This window comes from Pygocentrus nattereri, chromosome 16 (genome assembly GCF_015220715.1).
Source record: "Pygocentrus nattereri isolate fPygNat1 chromosome 16, fPygNat1.pri, whole genome shotgun sequence".
Classification (NCBI taxonomy): Eukaryota; Metazoa; Chordata; class Actinopteri; order Characiformes; family Serrasalmidae; genus Pygocentrus; species Pygocentrus nattereri.
In genome coordinates, this window is record NC_051226.1 from 5,909,581 (window position 1) to 5,928,768 (window position 19,188).

The 19,188-nt window shown below is 42.1% G+C and overlaps 1 protein-coding gene across 1 annotated transcript in view; it reads right to left on the reverse strand.

Annotated features, from left to right (window-relative positions):
• The window catches only part of shc3 (SHC (Src homology 2 domain containing) transforming protein 3), a 44,050-nt gene that overhangs the window by 3,066 nt on the left and 21,796 nt on the right, over positions 1 to 19,188 (reverse strand). The window contains exons 3-10 of the mRNA XM_037546291.1: positions 16,590 to 16,653; positions 11,025 to 11,144; positions 9,879 to 9,932; positions 9,278 to 9,329; positions 7,028 to 7,157; positions 5,526 to 5,673; positions 2,984 to 3,038; positions 2,578 to 2,772 (exon numbers count right to left, since the gene is read on the reverse strand). Of these exons, the coding sequence (XP_037402188.1) occupies positions 2,578 to 2,772; positions 2,984 to 3,038; positions 5,526 to 5,673; positions 7,028 to 7,157; positions 9,278 to 9,329; positions 9,879 to 9,932; positions 11,025 to 11,144; positions 16,590 to 16,653 (818 nt within the window). The remainder of the gene's footprint in view (positions 1 to 2,577; positions 2,773 to 2,983; positions 3,039 to 5,525; positions 5,674 to 7,027; positions 7,158 to 9,277; positions 9,330 to 9,878; positions 9,933 to 11,024; positions 11,145 to 16,589; positions 16,654 to 19,188) is intronic.

Sequence of the window (19,188 nt, forward strand, 5' to 3'; positions counted from 1 at the left end):
ATTTGTTAAATTTATTGTTACACATATTTACACAAGTATCCTAATAATAACATACTTATACATGGAAGTAGTTAAAGCATAGTTGGGTGGTCATTAATATACTCGGAGAAAAGAATGTTATTGAATTACCAAAAGTAATAAATGCATTCCCGAGAAGCGTATTTTGTCCACTCATACAGCAAAAGATCTTCTAAAGGAAATCTGTCTGTCAGGTCACATTTGTGCATAAAAGACAAATGTGATTAATCCTGATTAACTATGTTAAATAATGTAATTAATTCTGATCAATGATTTTAATTATTTGACAGTGTCCCCAAACAACAACTGGTGGTAATTCCAATACAAGCTTCATTGGCTTTGTTCACACAGCAAGTGGAAGTCGCCCAAATCCAAAGTTTTCCTTCATATGTGACACAGATGTGTGTCAGTGTGTCAGTGTGAACAGCAAAAAACACAATGAATCTGACATTTTCAATTCCTATTTGAGAAGCTTGTGTATGTGATTCTGAAATCCGATACGTATCCGATCTGCGGCAATGCGACTCCGTCTGAACAGCCAGATCGGAAAACTTTTATGTCGATACAGCTCCACATTCATCATCACTCATAACTCATCAGACTCATAAACATTTAGGCTGATCCAGAACACCTTTGTGTTTGAAGGGAGAAATGACTGAATGTGGCTGTAGGAGAACGAGGTTGCAGCGTCAAGAAAAAGTCTGAAAGCAAAGTTTAAAGAATCAGAAGACACGAGCCAAAGAAGCGACTGTGTCCAAATAATGCGCCCTCTTTATGGCGAGCTTTAACGCATTCTGGGTGATGAGCCTTGCTGTCAGTGAACGAAGCTTCATGATGGCTCCTGTGATGCTGGAGAAGATGTAACTGAAAGCTCCAGGTACGACTGCTGCTCTTTGGAAGTCATGATTGTTTACCTCTGGATAGGTGCGCCACGTGAAGCCACGTGAACCAACATGACGTGTTGTTCTTTTGTGGATGTGGATCAGTTTAGGAGCTGATCTGTTCAGACAGACGTCGCATACAGATCACATCTAAAAGATATTGTGAACAGCCAAACAAAAAATCTGATTTGGTGAGAAAATCAGGTTGGGGTCACCTTTACCTGCTGTGTGAACATAGCCATAATGGCCAATCAGGCTATATCACAGATATACTGTGTATCTAAAATCTAAACAAATGATTTATTTAATAAACCAAGCTATTGCAAACTGACCAAGAAAACAATGTAATGTATTAAAACATTTTGAAAAGCTTGGTGTCCCTAAACCGTGGACGACTGTGTTTAGATACACTATATTTTCAAAAGTATTCAGTCACCCATCCAAATCATTGAATTCAGGTGTTCTAATCACTTCCATGGCCGCAGGTGTATAAAGCCGAGCCCCTAGGCCTGCAGACTGCTTCTACAGACATTAGTGAAAGAATGGGTCACTCTCAGGAGCTCAGTGAATTCCAGCGTGGTACCGTGATCGGACGCCACCTGTGCAACAAGTCCAGTCGTGAAATTTCCTCACTACTAAATATTCCACAGTCCACTGTCAGTGGGATTATAACAAAGTGGAAGCGTTTGGGAACGACAGCAACTCAGCCACGAAGTGGTCGGCCACGTAAAATGACAGAGCGGGGTCAGCGGATGCTGAGGCGCATAGTGCGCAGAGGTCACCAACTTTCTGCAGAGTCAATCACTACTGACCTCCAAACTTCATGTGGCCTTCAGATCAGCTCAAGAACAGCATAGAGAGCTTCATGGAATGGGTTTCCATGTCTGAACAGCTGCATCCAAGCCTTACATCACAAAGCGCACTGCAAAGCGTGGAATGCAGTGGTGTAAAGCGCCGCCACTGGACTCTAGAGCAGTGGAGACGTGTTCTCTGGAGTGACCAATCACGCTTCTCCTTCTGGAAATCTGATGGACGAGTCTGGGTTTGGCGGTTGCCAGGAGAACGGTACTGAGTGTAAAGTTTGGTGGAGGGGGGATTATGGTGTGGGGTTGTTTTTCAGGAGTTGGGCTCGGCCCCTTAGTTCCAGCGAAAGGAACTCTTAAAGCTTCAGCACCAAGAGATTTTGGACAATTTCATGCTCCCAACTTTGTGGGAACAGTTTGGGAACGGCCCCTTCCTGTTCCAACATGACTGCGCACCAGTGCACAAAGCAGGTCCATAAAGACGTGGATGAGCCAGTTTGGTGTGGAAGAACTTGACTGGCCTGCACACCTCAACCCCATAAAACACCTTTGGGATGAATTAGAGTGGAGACTGTGAGCCAGGCCTTCTCATCCAACATCAGTGTCTGACCTCACAAATGCGCTTCTGGAAGAACGATCAAAAATTCCCATAAACACTCCTAACCCTTGTGGAAAACCTTTCCAGAATAGTTGAAGCTGTTATAGCTGCAAAGGGTGGGCCGACATCATATTAAACCCTATGGATTAAGAATGGGATGTCACTCAATTTCACATGTGTGTGAAGCCAGACGAGCGAATACTTTTGGAAATTTGGAAATACAGTGCATCATAAATCCCACATGCAAGTCTGTTCTGAAGGCTTGTGAAAGTCTCACTCATGTCGAAGAGGTCTTTCCTGGGGCTGTCTTTGGCCGCAGCAGCCGTGCATGGCTCAGAAGCTGCGTCTGCTTCCCCCTGCAGTGCCGCCAGAACCTGCGTGTCGATGTGCTGTGTGTTCACATACGTGGGAACCTCTCCTGGTTTAGAGGTCTGACCTTTGATCTCAGGCAGACTGTATATGTCACATGACCCTAGACAAAGAAGCAAATGAGTTCAGAGGGAAAAATATGTGTGTTTATATGAAAGATTTAACAGTTCAAATCTACAACTGTTTTACTTAGTTACATAAAAGCACCTCTGTGAACCATCTAAAATCCGCTCCCATCGAAAGGGAAGGGCACAGAGGAAGAATGAAAAGAGAGAGAGAGAGAGAGAGAGAGAGAGAGGAGGAAAAGCTCTCACCTTGTTGAATGAGTATAGGCCTGCCCTGATAGTATGTCTGGTCTACTCCGACCCCCTGCGATAAAAGAGAAACAGCAGAGAGAGCATATGAGTCATCCCCAGTAATAAAGCAGCCACTCCGCATAGCTGCAACTGCAGGCTGCAATACTAATGTACTGCAAATAAGACCTTATGTAAGACGAGAGTCATGACACATATGATAAATGTGAGGGTCCCTTTTTCAAGTGGACAAGTGAGAGAGCAGATCCAGGATCAGTTTTTGCCTTTCATGTATTAATGAGTACAATAACACAACAATAACGCAAAATCATTCTAGATCCTTTTGTAATCCAACGGGCTCAATTTTTTTTCTCAGTACCTCAACATCAATTAACAAACTCCAACGAAGGTTAAAAATAAGCATCATTATCTCTACTAACATACAAAGACCAAAGAAGCGCCAACGTCAGTAATGCAGGCCATCACAAAGTTTTCATCACTGAATACTAGAATGAATCAGAGACTGAGCCAAAATATCCGGTGGATCAAGGAGCCGTGGTTGGGTATATTGCTACGAAGCAAGAGTGAGCTTAGCACAAGACAGGGAAGACAACGTTCAGTCATGAAGACAAACTGCTAAACAGATCAGCATCACCATCCAGTCAAACTCTGTGATCATGAGAACGCTATACGAACATCTCAGAGCATGTACATGATGTACACCACTGGCAAGCCTCAAAAAAGAGAAATGACTAGTTAAAGTCTGTTAAAAAACTCTAGAGCTTGGGGGGGACAAAGTTTTTGGATACAAATAATGAAATGAACCTGTGGCAGAGCCTCAGAAAGAGGCAAGCGTGGTGAAGAAAAAGAAAGTGCTCGTGGTCAAAACAAACCACCTCATCTGTGAAACATGGGCTTTGTTCGCACAGCAGGTAAAAGTAGCCCAAAGCCGTTCTTTTTCTCCGTATGTGGCACAGATGTATCTGTGTGGCAGTGTGAACAGTAAAAACACTGAAGCTGACATTTGTGTTTTCATATGTGGAACTGAAATCCAATACGTATCCAAAATGTTGCAATACGACTGAACATGTGACTTCTACGTCAATCCAACTCGACATCTGCCATAATTTCACACCGCTCAGACCTCATAAACATTTAGGACTTATGTTTCTGTACAAAAATTAGATAAGACTCATCCAAAACACCTCCGTGTTTGAAGAGATTTCGAAAGAAATGGCTAAACACGGCCGTAAGAGTGTCACGCTTGGCTCCTCCCACTCCCCCATGTGCTTTTTGTTTACCTTTTGATAGTCCACGTGCTTGTTTGTGCTTTGTTTTGGTATCCCTAGTCCTGCCCCCTTGTTTTGTGACTCCGCCACCTGTCCCTCATCTTCCCGGTGTCATATTTAAACCCTGTGTTTGCCCTTTGTTTTCGTTGGTCTTTGTTTGGATGTATGTTTGATTTGTTGGATGTCTTGCTTGTTCTGTTCGAAGTGTTCTGTTAAGTATTTGGATTTCTGTGTTCTGTCATGTCCGTCCCTTCTGCTCTACGTATTGGCTCTCTGACCATAAACTGTTCTGACCCTGATTTTGGATTTGCACTTAATAAATCTCGCTTGTTTCCACACAAGCGTCCGCCTCAACGCTCCCAGCCGTTACAGAGAGCCGTGAGAGAGCGAGGCTGCAGCATCAAAGAACAGTTAAAAGTCTGAAAGCACAGTTTAAAGAATCTGAGGACAGGAACTGAAGAAGTGACCGTGGCCTTTTTACAGCAAGCATGAACACATTCTGGGTGATGAGCCCAGCTGTCAGCCAGTGAAGCTTCATGATGGCTCCTGTGATGCTGGCGAGATGAAGCTGATCCTCTGGGAGTGACTGGCGTTTGTTGACAATCATGACTGTTTACCTCTGGATGAGCTGCATGAAACGTTGTTCTTCTGCGAATGCGGGTCGGTTTAGGAGCTGATCTGTTCAGACTGATGTCGCATACACATCACATTTAAAAGATAATGAAACAAAAAAAATCAGATTTGGTGAGAAAATCAGATTTGGCCTACTTTTACCTGCTGTGTAAACATATCCATGGTAACACAGGCAGGTATGACTCGGAGGGCAACGGGCTTACTTGGCTTTATTAATGATAGCAGCAGCAGGATGAACTGTAAAGTGATGAGAATCTTAACTGCTCAAAATTCACTTAGTGCAGCATAACAACCTGAAACGTTTCAGAGATGAAGGTTGAATGTTCTTGACCAGCCAAGTCAAGGCACAGGACCAGACCTCACTGAGCACCATTTTACTTTCTAAGTGCTGGAACTACGTACAGAAGAGGTGGAAGTATGTATAAACATTTTTGTGATTCCTCAAATTAAAGTTGACGTTCTGCACTCAGCAAGTGTTTCGTTTTCAAATCCAATAAGTTGGAAAAGAGAGGCAAAAAACCTAAGTTGTATTGAGGTCTAATTATTTACATTCTGCATAGGTGTGATATTAGAAATGTAACATCAAGGTGAATTTGTACATTGATATAGTTCATTTATGACATTAGAGCGGCTGAGAGGACCTGGCTGCTGTCTGCTGTCTGACAGGTTAGCCGGGCATCAATAAAGCCACCAGGTGGGGGCATCTTTCCAGGGATGTTGTTGTAATATGGATGATCAGGGGGCTCTTCCCCTTCCTCAGTCCATGAAGGTTCCTCCACACTCAGTACCCTGACAGACAGACAGAGAGAGAGAGAGAGAGAGAGAGAGAGAGAGAGAGATACTTGTTTTAAGAAGTCTATAATAATTGTTACCAATCTTCTTTTGAATAGATAGTTAAGCAACCTTGATCTGTCCAGCATAATTCAGTGCCAGGAATTATGGAATAAATTAGATTTGTTATTACTTTAAACTCGCCAAAGTGGATCAGACTCAGCAGTGCTGCTGGAGTTTTTAAACACCTCAGTGTCACTGCTGGACTGAGAACAGTCCACCAACCAAAACAATCCAGCCAACAGCGTCCTGTGGCCACTGATGAAGGACTAGAGGATGACCAACACAAACTGTGAGCAGCAGATGAGCTGTCGTCTCTGATTTCACTGCTGTGTCTGATCCACTCATACCAGCACAACACACTAACACACCACCACCATATCAGTGTTACTGCAGTGCTGAGAATGATCCCCCATCCAAATAGTGCCTGCTCTGTGAGGGTCCATGGGGGTCCTGACCACTGAAGAACAGGGTAACAGAGTATCAGAGAAACAGATGGACTACAGTCTGTAACTGTAGAACTACAAAGACCAGCTATACAGTAAGTGGAGCTGATAAGATGGACAGTGAGCGCAGAAACAAGGAGGTACAAATTCACTTTACTGTTCCCCTTTCTTCTTTTCACACTTATATGCTAATAAGATCATAATCTGGTCTTAGTGTTGTAACAGTCTCGCCACTCCTGGTCTTGGTCTCGACTCTGACTCAACCACTACTCTGATTCACCTCTAGTGGTCTTGACTACAACACTGATAAAGTGTTGTGGAAACATCTCCTAATTTCTTTCCAGGAGAAGGAAAAACTTCAACTTTCACACACAACTTCGAAGCTGCATCTCCTTCTGGGTTGCAGGGGGTGCTGGAGCCTATTCCAGCTGTCATTGGGCAAAAGGCAGGATACACCCTAGACAGGTCGCCAGTCCATCACAGGGCAGACAGACACAGTCACACCTAGGGGCAATGTAGCATGTCCAAATGGCCTGACTGCATGTCTTTGGACTGTGGGAGGAAACCCACGCAGACAAGGGGAGAACACACAAACCCCACATAGAGAGGATCCTGGTCGCCCGGCCAGGGAATCAAACCCAGGCCCTCCTTGCTGGGAGGCGACAGCGCTACCCACCGCGCCACCGCGCCAACTTTCAATGCAAGTACATTTAAAAAGATCTTATTCTAAGTCAATTTGGACTATTCGGCACGGCGCAAACAGCAGATAGAAGGATTTGTTCTGACAGCCCCTCGAACCAAGACGCTACTGTATCGTACGGTTTTGAACGACAATTTTCCTGAATTGTCCTGCCCCTAGTGTTTACCTGTCATGTATAGCAGAGAGCTTGCTGGAGGGACACTGGAGGTACTGCTGGAAGCGCAGGTCAAACGCCTGCCCTATCGTACTGATCACATCCTGGGCCAAACCATCCGAACACTCCAGAATGTGGCATGCTGCAAAACAAAAACAAGCACGCATAGGTTCATACAGACATACACACCCCAATGCACAAGCACACACACAGCCACACACGCCCGCACTGAAGGATTAGATATCAGCAGATAGCTGCTGAAAACGGAAGACAATTTGCTGACTCATTCCCCACACTGCACTCATTATCGGCTCTTCCCCATAACGTCATCACAAGCGCTTTCTGAAGCATAGAGGGCCGTTTTAAAACATGGGCCCTGCTCGTACAGGATGCTAAACACACAGAAAAGAAAAAAGAGACAGACCGCAGCATCAGCAGTGGAGATTGATTTTTTAAATACGGCCTCACAGGATCAATCAATCCCCTTTGTTTTCGAGGGCAGACTTGCAGGCTATACAGGCTATAAAGGAGGTCAAAGAGTGGCTAGCGCAATGCAGAACGCCTCCCATTCACAAAAACAACAAGGCCCAATCCCATTTCACTGTTTTCCACTCAGCCCTTTGCACGTTCACGCCTAGGGGTAGGGTGTCCCCATTTTTGCTGAGATAACGAGGGCTACAAATGGAGCTTTTTCAGAGCGACGCTCCAAACTGAGTGTTATGAGAGAGAAAAAACAGGAAAACCAGCAAGACGGCTGCGCAACTGACCGCAGAACCCCACATATGTGAGACTGTTTCTCTGTTTAAAATTACAACAACCACTGTATTATCTTAGTTTAATATCCATTCAATTTATTAGAGTCACTTTCTTCATGACAACCATTGAAACATCACAAATAGCATGTTAATGTCTTGGTAGGTAGCTGGCTAACTTTCCCGTTCCACCTTAAATAGTCCGGCAGTTCTGACGCCTGAAGCTCCAGAATGTAACTGCTGCTCCATTTAAGGTGGAACAGGAAAATTCAAACAATAATCTGGTGAATATCTGACTTCAGCTTCATATCACTGAAGAATTTGGGGGGGGCGGGGGGGGGGTGATAAAAAATAATTGCCCCCCTCTTTGAAGGCTTATGATCCCTAAATGTAACTAAAGCCCAGCAGTGAGGAGCTGAACTTTCCCCTCCTCTGCTGTCCCTGCAGACGGGCAGGGTCGCCTACAGAGCGGCGCTGGTAGCTGTTAATGAAGTGATGCTGTTTTTATCTGAGGGTCTCATTTCAGAGGAAGATTTCAACCACTGCCCTGTAACTCAGTAACAAGGGGCAACGTGACACTCAAAAACAAGGGGTAGGGGTAAAAAGAAGAAATGGGATTGGGCCCAAGTATTAGAGGTACCAGCTCCGGGATTTTAGGGTTTATACAATAAGCATCTTACTGTCTTGTGATACATACACAAAATGTTTGTCTTTGCCTCCTTTAACCGACTAAATTCTACCTCCACAGTAGTTGGCGTCCACGCTGGTCACCGTAAAATGCATCAGCATGTGGAGCTGGAGCTTTCTGTGTGCTAACGGATGCAAGTTTCTTGTACACACATTCAGAATGTGATTCACATTGATATGGAATCTTGGAGCTTATTATTGATAAGTTTAATCAGAGTCAATAAAAAGGTGACTTTGAACTAAAAGGTATCCCGTCAGAATCAGAATCAAGCTTTATTGGCCAGGTGTGCTGTGCATACAAGGAATCTGGTTTTGGTTACAGGAGCTCACAGAGCACAGTATCAGACAGACATTCACATGTAGGGAATAAGATAAAATAAATATAAAATATAATAAAATAAAATAAAACATGCATTCCTACCATCACTCACTCAGACACACACACAGTCATACCTGTAACCCTTACATAGTGTAAAGTATGAGCCTAAAGCTAAAGTGCTGAGGGCAGCAGCAGTTAAAGGGTGTATAGTGGCAGAGAAAGGGATCCATGAGGTGATAGTCGAGATAAGTGGGGTAATATGGCATATTTTTGGCTTTCTCTGGTCATGCTCGTAACATAATAAAACAAATGCAGCAACAGCACTTGTTAAAGTAAAAAGGTTTTTTTTAAAGGGCTAAAGAGTGTTAACTACTTTATCTTCTCATTTATCTGTAGATCAGCTTTTTTTTTACAGTGATTTCACCTAAACAGAGTAAAAAAAAAGTTCCAAATAGTTGAACAAATGTCAGCATTTGAAAAAAAAAGTGATTAGAAGCATCTTACCTCTTCTGTTCACCGGATCTTTTGCTACATAAGCAACGTAATCAGTCGTGTCCTGTGAATAAAGCACAGTGAAGAATAAACATTACACCCACATGAATTTACAACCATTCGTCTCTGTGTCTGCACACTGTGAAACCAGACCTCTGCATTTAACCCATGCATGCAGTGAAACACCCACAAGTGAACACACACACTAGGGGGCAGTGAGCACGCTTGCCCGGAGCAGTGGGCAGCCCTATTCTTGGGGGTTAGGTGTCTTGCTCAAGGGCACTTCAGTCACGGACTGTCAGTCGAGGGGATCGAGCCAGCAACCTTCCGGTCACAGGGCTGGTCCCCTAACCTCCAGCCCACGACTGCCCACATGCTTTGAAAAGTCCACTTTGCTGTTCAGAATTTGTCACGAAGCTGAGAGTTTAACTTTACGCACGACTGCGATGACTGTTCTGTATTGTCACAGCTACAATTACTATGGAGGACATGAGTGACCCAACATGGCAAAGTCATCAGTGTACTTCCAAACATGTTCATCTTGCACAGCTTTACTATCTTTTGTCAGGGAAAACAGCATTAAAGTGAACTCCCTCAGTCTTAAGTTCCTTACCGGATCTCCACCGGAAGCAAAGGATATCGACTGCATATGGTGATTGGCTATTATCTAGCGGAAGAGACAGAAAAGAGAGGGTTATTGATCTTTAGGCCGAGACCCATCATACTGCATGTGTCCTTGTATACAGCTGTTGGCACTTGTTCATGAAGGAATGTGTAGGACTTTTTAAAATAAATGAATAATTCAGTCAATCACATGAGCGGCTGCTTAATAATTGCATCAGACCCTCCATGAATTTGCCATCTTGCAGTTGCAAGAATTCAAGCAAATGCAACTGGGCCAGTGATATGAACAGACAGTCCGACCTGATACTGAAAATAAAGCCGTTTCTCCAGTTTGAAATGCTGCTTATACTGTTACAAGCAACAATGACAAGCTGTGTTATACACAAATATGGGCACCACTTTAGAATAAGACTACCCTTATAAAGGGTTTATAAATGGTTTAAAATGAGCTTATTAAGGGTTATTAGTTAGGTCATAAACACTTACAAATCATTATTACGCAGTTAGAACACACTGACTTAAATATGATGAGCCAAACGGTTTAATGCTGACTGATGGAGAAGACAAAGTACGGGGAAAAAATCAAAATATGAGATTTAACACTATAAATGAATGTGGGTTCACTAATAGGCAAACATAAAACAAGCAAATCACGGCTGCCCCTATAAATGGTTTAAAACGTGTTTATTAATGGCTTCTAAATAGGTCATTAACACCTTAAAATCATTAATAAGCAGTGATGGGACATAAATAAAAAGGGCAACAGTGACCTGTTGCTTGCATGATAGTGAATTTATACAGTTATACCTCATATTAGCCTGTCTGCTTCATCACATATAGATAGATAGATAGATAGATAGATAGATAGATAGATAGATAGATAGATAGATAGATAGATAGATAGATAGATAGATAGATAGATACTTTATTGATCCTGAAGGAAATTTAGCAATTCATATTCAAAAATATTCATATTCATGAGATATAACAGCTCATCTTTTCATTAACATGTTATAACTGCTTATTTAAAGTGTTTTGACCTACTAGTAAGCATTAATAAACTCTTTATAAACAGTCTTATTCTAAAGTGGGACCCAAATATGACCGTGTGCCGTGCATGTGTATGTGCCTGTACCTGTTTGGAGTCAGGAGTCATCAGGTTTAAGCTGCTGATTGAGATATTGAGGTTGATGCTCATGCCAGCAAACTGCAAGTTACTCTTCCCCAGGATACTAGAAAGAGCTTTGGAGGGGGGCTAAAGTCGAGGGTGAGGGTTTGGGAGGACAGATTGAGTGAAAGAGAGAAAAAAAGAGACAGAGGGAGCAAAAGAGCTGTAACTAATTTGTCATCCAGTCAAGTTCCTTTAACTAGGGCTAAAAGATGAATCATTTTACTATAGAAATTTTAAAAAGTGCAATTTTTAAATCGCAAGAGCTGCTATTTTTATTTTGATTATGGAATATATTGTGAACAATGCTGTCGTAACAAGTTTTAAATGAGAACCTAATAACACAGAGCTTGCGAAATGGCTGTAGGTGAGTTAGACGCAGAAGCAATAAAACAGCGTGCAAGCTTAATGCCAGAAAAAGTGGATATTATGGTCTTCTTGGACAAAAAAAGCCTGGAAATTCATTTATATTAAATAACTGCATTTAAACTGCAATCGGAAGTTTGGTCAGGAAAAATCGCAATTAGATATTCAGCACTACCTTCAACGCTCATTTTATCTACCACGTTAAATATTACACACAACATAGAATGATGGAGACGGGCTAGGAAAGGAGAGAAAAACACTCTTTTCAGACTGGATTTCTCACAGCATATAACATCCCGGTTGCAAAGACAGGAGGGGCTGCTCTAATCATGCATCGATATATTTACGCAATACATTTGTGTGCATTTACATGCACTCAGTAGTCTGATCAGAATCAGACTGCTGCAGTTATTTGATTATTCAAATGGTCATGTAAACACCAGATTCCGATCTATAAATCCGACTGAGAAATCTGAAATGCAGGCTGGATTTTAGCTCAGTAATCTGATTTCTCAGTGCATGTGAACTCTTACTCTGATTTCTTTCGGATTTCTCAGTCTGCGCATGTGTGAGATCAGACGGTGGATGTCACGAGACGCAGCAAATCATTTTTTGGAGCAGCGCTGAAGCCAAACACGAAATAAAGGATTTGAATATTCTTCATCTTCTAGATGACATCCATCCATCCATCCATCCATCCATCCATCCATCCATCCATCCATCCATCCATTTTCTAAGCCGCTTCTCCCTCAGGGTTACGGGGGGGTGCTGGAGCCTATCCCAGCGGTCATCGGGCGGAAGGCCGGATACACCCTGGACAGGTCGCCGGTCCTTCTAGATGACGTATGTTCATATTTTCAAGTAAAGTGGCAAAGTTTTATGTTACGTTTACGTCACGTCTTCTTCTGTGAGTTTATTGGCTGGTTGTCAAGCAGAAATCTGATTGCTGCCTGACTCCTGTAGATGCAGCGTTTCCCCATTATCTGATTACTCAAGAGCATGAAAACATGTTGATCGGATTACTGACAAAATCTGATTGCTGCAGTTATTGCAGTAACCACACTCTTTGGCTCCTCACACATACAAAACATGTCCAAACATTGATTTAATGACAATTCTGAAGGCTAAAGAGGTACAAATTGGGCTGTGTAGCAGCGGAACTGCATTCTCTGGATGAGGCTTCATCCAATCCCTTTGTGACTGAATGTAAATCTAGTCCTCATACCAATGTTCCCACATTTCGTGTAATGCTTTCACAAAAGGGTAAAGTCTGTTCCTGCAGCACAGAAGCGCAAACTACATATTAATAGGACCCTTAATTTCAGAAGAAATGTTGAATCAGCAAACTTTGGCTCTATAGCGTAGCTCCTGATAGATGTACTTTAGATACACTACAGGTGTACTTTTGATACATTACTTACACTTAGTAGATGTATTGTTGATATGTTACATGAAGTACATTTAAAACCTAATCTTACCCCTAACACCTAACCTTCCCCCTGGCCCTACTCTTAACCCTAATCTTAACCTCAACCCAAAACCTAATCCTAACCCTCATCCTGGCCCTAATTCTAATCCTGGTCCTAACTTTAACCTCAACCTAAAACCTAATCCTAACCCTCACCCCGGCCCTACTCTTAACCCTAATCTTAACCTCAACCCAAAACCTAATACTAACCCTCATCCTGGCCCTAATCCTAATCCTGGTCCTAACTTTAACCTCAACCCAAAACCTAATCCTAACCCTCACCCCGGCCCTAATCCTAATCCTAACCCGAACTTTAACCTTAACCCAAAACCTAATCCTAACCCTCACCCTGGCCCTACTCCTAACCCTAATCGTAACCTCAACCCAAAACCTAATCCTAACCCTCATCCTGGCCCTATTCGTAATCCTGGTCCTAACTTTAACCTCAACCCAAAACCTAATCCTAACCCTCACCCTGGCCCTACTCTTAACCCTAATCTTAACCTCAACCCAAAACCTAATCCTAACTCTCACCCTGGCCCTAATCCTAACCCTGACTTTAACCTTAACCCAAAACGTAATCCTAACCCTCACCCTGGCCCTACTCTTAACCCTAATCTTAACCTCAACCCAAAACCTAATCCTATCTCTCACCCTGGCCCTAATCCTAACCTTAACCTTAACCCAAACCATAACCCTCACCCTGGCCCTAATCCTAACCTTAATCTTAACCCAAACCATAACCCTCATCCTGGTCCCAATCCTAACCCTAACTTTAACCAGTGCAAAAAATGCGAAAAATATTATTGCTTCTAAGACAGGGCTGTATATAGTAGGCTATAAAGGCTACTTAAACATTCATTTTCAAAGGCCTAAAATGGACAGAACACATAATGTATATATATATATATATATTCTGTGTTTTTTTAAACACCATATTTTCACAACCGTGAGGTGTCTAGGAACCAATCACATGCCAACTGAAAGAGGTAGTCATAAAGTTTCTGACTGTCAGAAGACGGTTCCCTTCAGTCTGCAAGGAGATGCGGCCCCTGAGCAGAAAGCCCTCTGTGTTCTCCAACAACACTGGATGATCTCCGAAACTGCACCTAATGCACATGTTCAATCCAGTACGGGATGAATTTGACTAGGGTGTTGATGTTGTCCATACAGCTAGAGGAGGATCATATTTGGCACTTCTTTATTTCAACTTTATTGCATTACTGCATTACTGCATAAATCACCCTATATATATATATATATATATATATATATATATATATATATATATATATATATACATTTTATATGCATTATATTGCCACAAGTATTCGCTCATCTGCCTTCATATGCCAATGAACTTGAGTGACATCCCATTCTTAATCCATAGGGTTTAATATGATGTCGGCCCACCCTTTGCAGCTACAACAGCTTCAACTCTTCTAGGAGGGCTTTCCACAAGGGTTAGGAGTGTGTTTATGGGAATTTTTGACTGTTCTTCCAGAAGTGCATTTGTGAGGTCAGACAACGATGTTGGACAAGAAGGCCTGGCTCACAGTCTCCGCTCTAATTCATCCCAAAGGTGTTCTATCGGGTTGAGGTCAGGACTTTTCTACAGACATTAGTGAAAGAATGGGTCGCTCTCAGGAGCTCAGTGAATTCCAGCGTGGTATCGTGACCGGACGCCACCTGTGCAGCAAGTGCAGTCGTGAAATTTCCTCACTACTAAATATTCCACAGTCAACTGTCAGTGGGATTATAACAAAGTGGAAGCGATTGGGAACGACAGCAACTCAGCCACGAAGTGGTCGGCCACGTAAAATCACAGAGTGAGATCAGCGGATGCTGAGGGGCATAGAGCGCAGAGGTCACCGACTTTCTGCGGAGACAATCACAACAGACCTCCAAACTTCATGTGGTCTTCAGATCAGCTCAAGAACAGCATAGGGAGCTTCATGGAATGGGTTTCCATGGCTGAGCAGCTGCATCCAAGCCTTACATCGCCAATGGCAATGCAGTGGTGTAAAGCGCCGTCACTGGACTCTAGAGCAGTGGAGACGTGTTCTCTGGAGTGACCAGTCATACTTCTCTATCTGGCAATCTGATGGACGAGTTTGGGTTTGGAGGTTGCCAGGAGAACGGTACTTGTCTAGCTGCATTATGCACAGTGTAAAGTTTGGTGGAGGGGGGATTATGGTGTGGGGCTGTTTTTCAGGAGTTGGGCTCAGCCCCAAAAATTCCCATAAACATACTCCCAGAAGAGTTGAAGCTGTAATAGCAGCACACACACACACATATATATATATATATATATATATATATATATATATATATATATATATATATATATGAAGAGTGGCTGAAAAACTGAAGATCATGAAAATATGTAAATCAAACCTCACAAATGACTTTATAGTGAGAACAATACAATGTGTGAAAAATATGCACTACTAAACTAGCTAACTGCTGTGGTAATTAAGTGATTTAGGTGCAACTTTGATTGTTTTTTAATTGCTTTGGGTAACTGTCAAGTTACTCACAACATGCGATTATAGTTGCATGAAAGTTTCAAACCATCTTTTTTTTTTAATTCTGTGCTGTGCCAGGCTAACAGATCTAATCTGCTGTTGTGTAGGAACGGCACTGATGTAACTCATTACGGATCTTCGGTGACGAACGAATGCATATCCGCCATATACAGCAGCACATAAACACAAACACACAGACACATAAGAGCCAGGCTGGCTGAGCTGATTACTGATCCTCAGCACCAAATGAGTCACCGTTCTGACAGTGTGTATCGTGGGCTGTGTGTACACCCACACACACACACACACACACACACACACACACACACACACACACACACACAGAACCATATCTCATTCTCCCTCACAATCCCTCTCTCTCTCTCTCCCTCACTCTCTCGCACTGTGGTGTTTCCCCTCAAACCTTCTTCTTCCTTATCCCTTTTTCTCTTCCCCATCACTTGCAGTGTATTTTCCATGTCCCTTCCTTCTTTCCTTTGTCTATTTTCACTGAGCTACCTTTCATCACTGACCTTACTCCACACACAACTTTACATTCTTTGTCGGCACCCCTACTTGCACAACACAAAGACTGTCGCTTTCTCTCTCTTTTTCTCTCTCGCTATCTCTTTCTGCATCACTTTCTGCATCATCGCTGTTGTCGGAAGAGACAACCTCGTATCTCCAAAACGGTAACTTTACAGGAGAAGGAAAAAACCTACTTTACTTTTAATGTAAATCAATGGAACCAGACGTCTTTCCAGGACATTTTAGGTCATTTATTTTGGTCCATTCATCATGAAATTTCCATACAATGTAAATGGCAACAGGCATTTTCAGATTATGTCAAAAACTGAAAAACGCCAAAATTGAAGACACGAGGTTTTCTTCTGACAACAGTGTTATGATAGTTTTCATTTAACTATTTATTAAAGACTTAATATCGCTCTCTATTTTTATCTCTCTCTTTCCCTTACCGGTCTTCTCTCCTTCTTTTTGTTCTGCCTGTTTTCCTCCTCATTTACGGCGCTTTTTTTGTTTGCTGTATTTTAATATACATTCTGATTTAGCTTATTTTATTGTCGTTTATTAAGAAAGCGTTTAATATTTTGTGTAAAACTTACTCTAAAGAATGTGTGTTCAGGTGCTATATAACTTTATTATTACTACCTTTCTCTTCCGCAGCGCTCCTTTGGCACCTGGGACTGCCTCACAAACGAGACTGATGGCCTCCCTTAAGAAAGAGAGAAAAAGAGAGAGAGAAAGAAAGAGAGACAGAGACAGAGATATAAAAATGACTTCCCATCTCCATTTCAGTTGTATGACCCTCTCCCATCCAGCTGCATCACTCAGCAGTAACAGAATCCACTAAACAGGACCACATACTGAAAAAATATATAGTTTATATAAATGATAAATTGCATCAGTATTATATTTAAAAATAATAACACAGCATTGCACGAAAGATTTATTGAAAAGGAGCTTGCTAAGCAGAATCTTAAACACAAAGGAAACATAACATTACATTCAATAATCACTTTATACTTCAAAACGTGGAAAGGAATTCAAAAGTAAAATAACAGATTCAAATTGCATAAAATATTTTTAAAGCTGTAAATTTACATTAACATTTTGCACGTCAAACACTAAAGTGGTGAAGCTAAAACTCATATTTGCATTTTATGTATTTTGATCACTTTCCATAAACATGTTTTAAGCAGTTCACTTCATGTCAAAGGGCAAATCTACAGCTGAAGTTCACCGAAGACAGAGGTCACTAATAACGCTGTCCTATGTGGACCTGCACCTACAACCGATAAACTATGGAGAGCTACCTAATTTCGACGTTGTGGTCCTATTTTAATCATCATGGCATTTCTAGCCTTCATGGTTTCACTTTAGACTTCACTGCAAACTCACAGACCAATCACGTGCACTGTAAATGTCACACGTGACGCTACTCAGCCAATCAGATCGGTGCATTTCGATGCGCACTGAGACTGGAGTGAGTGACGCCACACAAGGGAGGAATGAGGCGAGAAACAGCAGTCAGAGAAGAAAGTGAGCCAGATTATTCCACATGATGTGACCTAAAAAGAGAAACTGACAGTAAATGTTGTTGAAATCTGACAGAACTGGACTTTTTTCAGTTTGACTGTATTAGATGTTGATATTCTTACTCGGCTACTTCACTAAACAGCATATGGCACTGAGTCATGATGCCAGTTCAACTGGACCTTATTGAATTTTAATTAAACACCCTGACCTAAGATGTTTTATGCAAGGCATGAGGGAATCTGAAACTAGTGAATTCAGTGTTTTTGCTTTTGACTTTTGTTTGCTTGATGATTGCTTAACAACACCTTTACAGGACATGGTTGTTAATTGGATGTTTGTTAACAGCTTTACAGTAAATCGGTTAAGAGGAAATGTTTTGTTAAAAAAAGTTTGTTAATAACATTTTTAGAGGGCGGCGGTGAGTGATGTTTGTTTATCTGATGTTTGTTAATAACGCCTTTAGAGGGCGGCGGTGAGTGATGTTTGTTTATCTGATGTTTGTTAATATCGCCTTTAGAGGGCGGCAGTGAGTGATGTTTGTTTATCTGATGTTTGTTAATATCACCTTTAGAGGGCGGCGGTGAGTGATGTTTGTTTATCTGATGTGTGTTAATAACGCCTTTAGAGGGCGGCGGAGAGTGATGTTTGTTTATCTGATGTTTGTTAATAACGCCTTTAGAGGGCGGCGGTGAGTGATGTTTGTTTATCTGATGTTTGTTAATAACGCCTTTAGAGGGCGGCGGTGAGTGATGTTTGTTTATCTGATGTTTGTTAATATCACCTTTAGAGGGCGGCGGTGAGTGATGTTTGTTTATCTGATGTGTGTTAATAACACCTTTAGAGGGCGGCGGTGAGTGATGTTTGTTTATCTGATGTTTGTTAATAACGCCTTTAGAGGGCGGCAGTGAGTGATGTTTGTTTATCTGATGTTTGTTAATAACGCCTTTAGAGGGCGGCGGTGAGTGATGTTTGTTTATCTGATGTTTGTTAATATCACTTTTAGAGGGCGGCGGTGAGTGATGTTTGTTTATCTGATGTTTGTTAATAACGCCTTTAGAGGGCGGCGGTGAGTGATATTTGTTTATCTGATGTTTATTAATAACGCCTTTAGAGGGCGGAGGTGAGTGATGTTTGTTTATCTGATGTTTGTTAATAACGCCTTTAGAGGGCGGCGGTGAGTGATGTTTGTTTATCTGACGTTTGTTAATAACGCCTTTAGAGGGCGGCGGTGAGTGATGTTTGTTTATCTGACGTGTGTTAATATCGCCTTTAGAGGGCGGCGGTGAGTGATGTTTGTTTATCTGATGTTTGTTAATAACGCCTTTAGAGGGCGGCGGTGAGTGATGTTTGTTTATCTGATGTTTGTTAATAACACCTTTAGAGGGCGGCGGTGAGTGATGTTTGTTTATCTGATGTTTGTTAATATCGCCTTTAGAGGGCGGCGGTGAGTGATGTTTGTTTATCTGATGTGTGTTAATATCGCCTTTAGAGGGCGGCGGTGAGTGATGTTTGTTTATCTGATGTTTGTTAATAACGCCTTTAGAGGGCGGCGGTGAGTGATGTTTGTTTATCTGATGTTTGTTAATAACACCTTTAGAGGGCGGCGGTGAGTGATGTTTGTTTATCTGATGTTTGTTAATATCGCCTTTAGAGGGCGGCGGTGAGTGATGTTTGTTTATCTGATGTGTGTTAATATCGCCTTTAGAGGGCG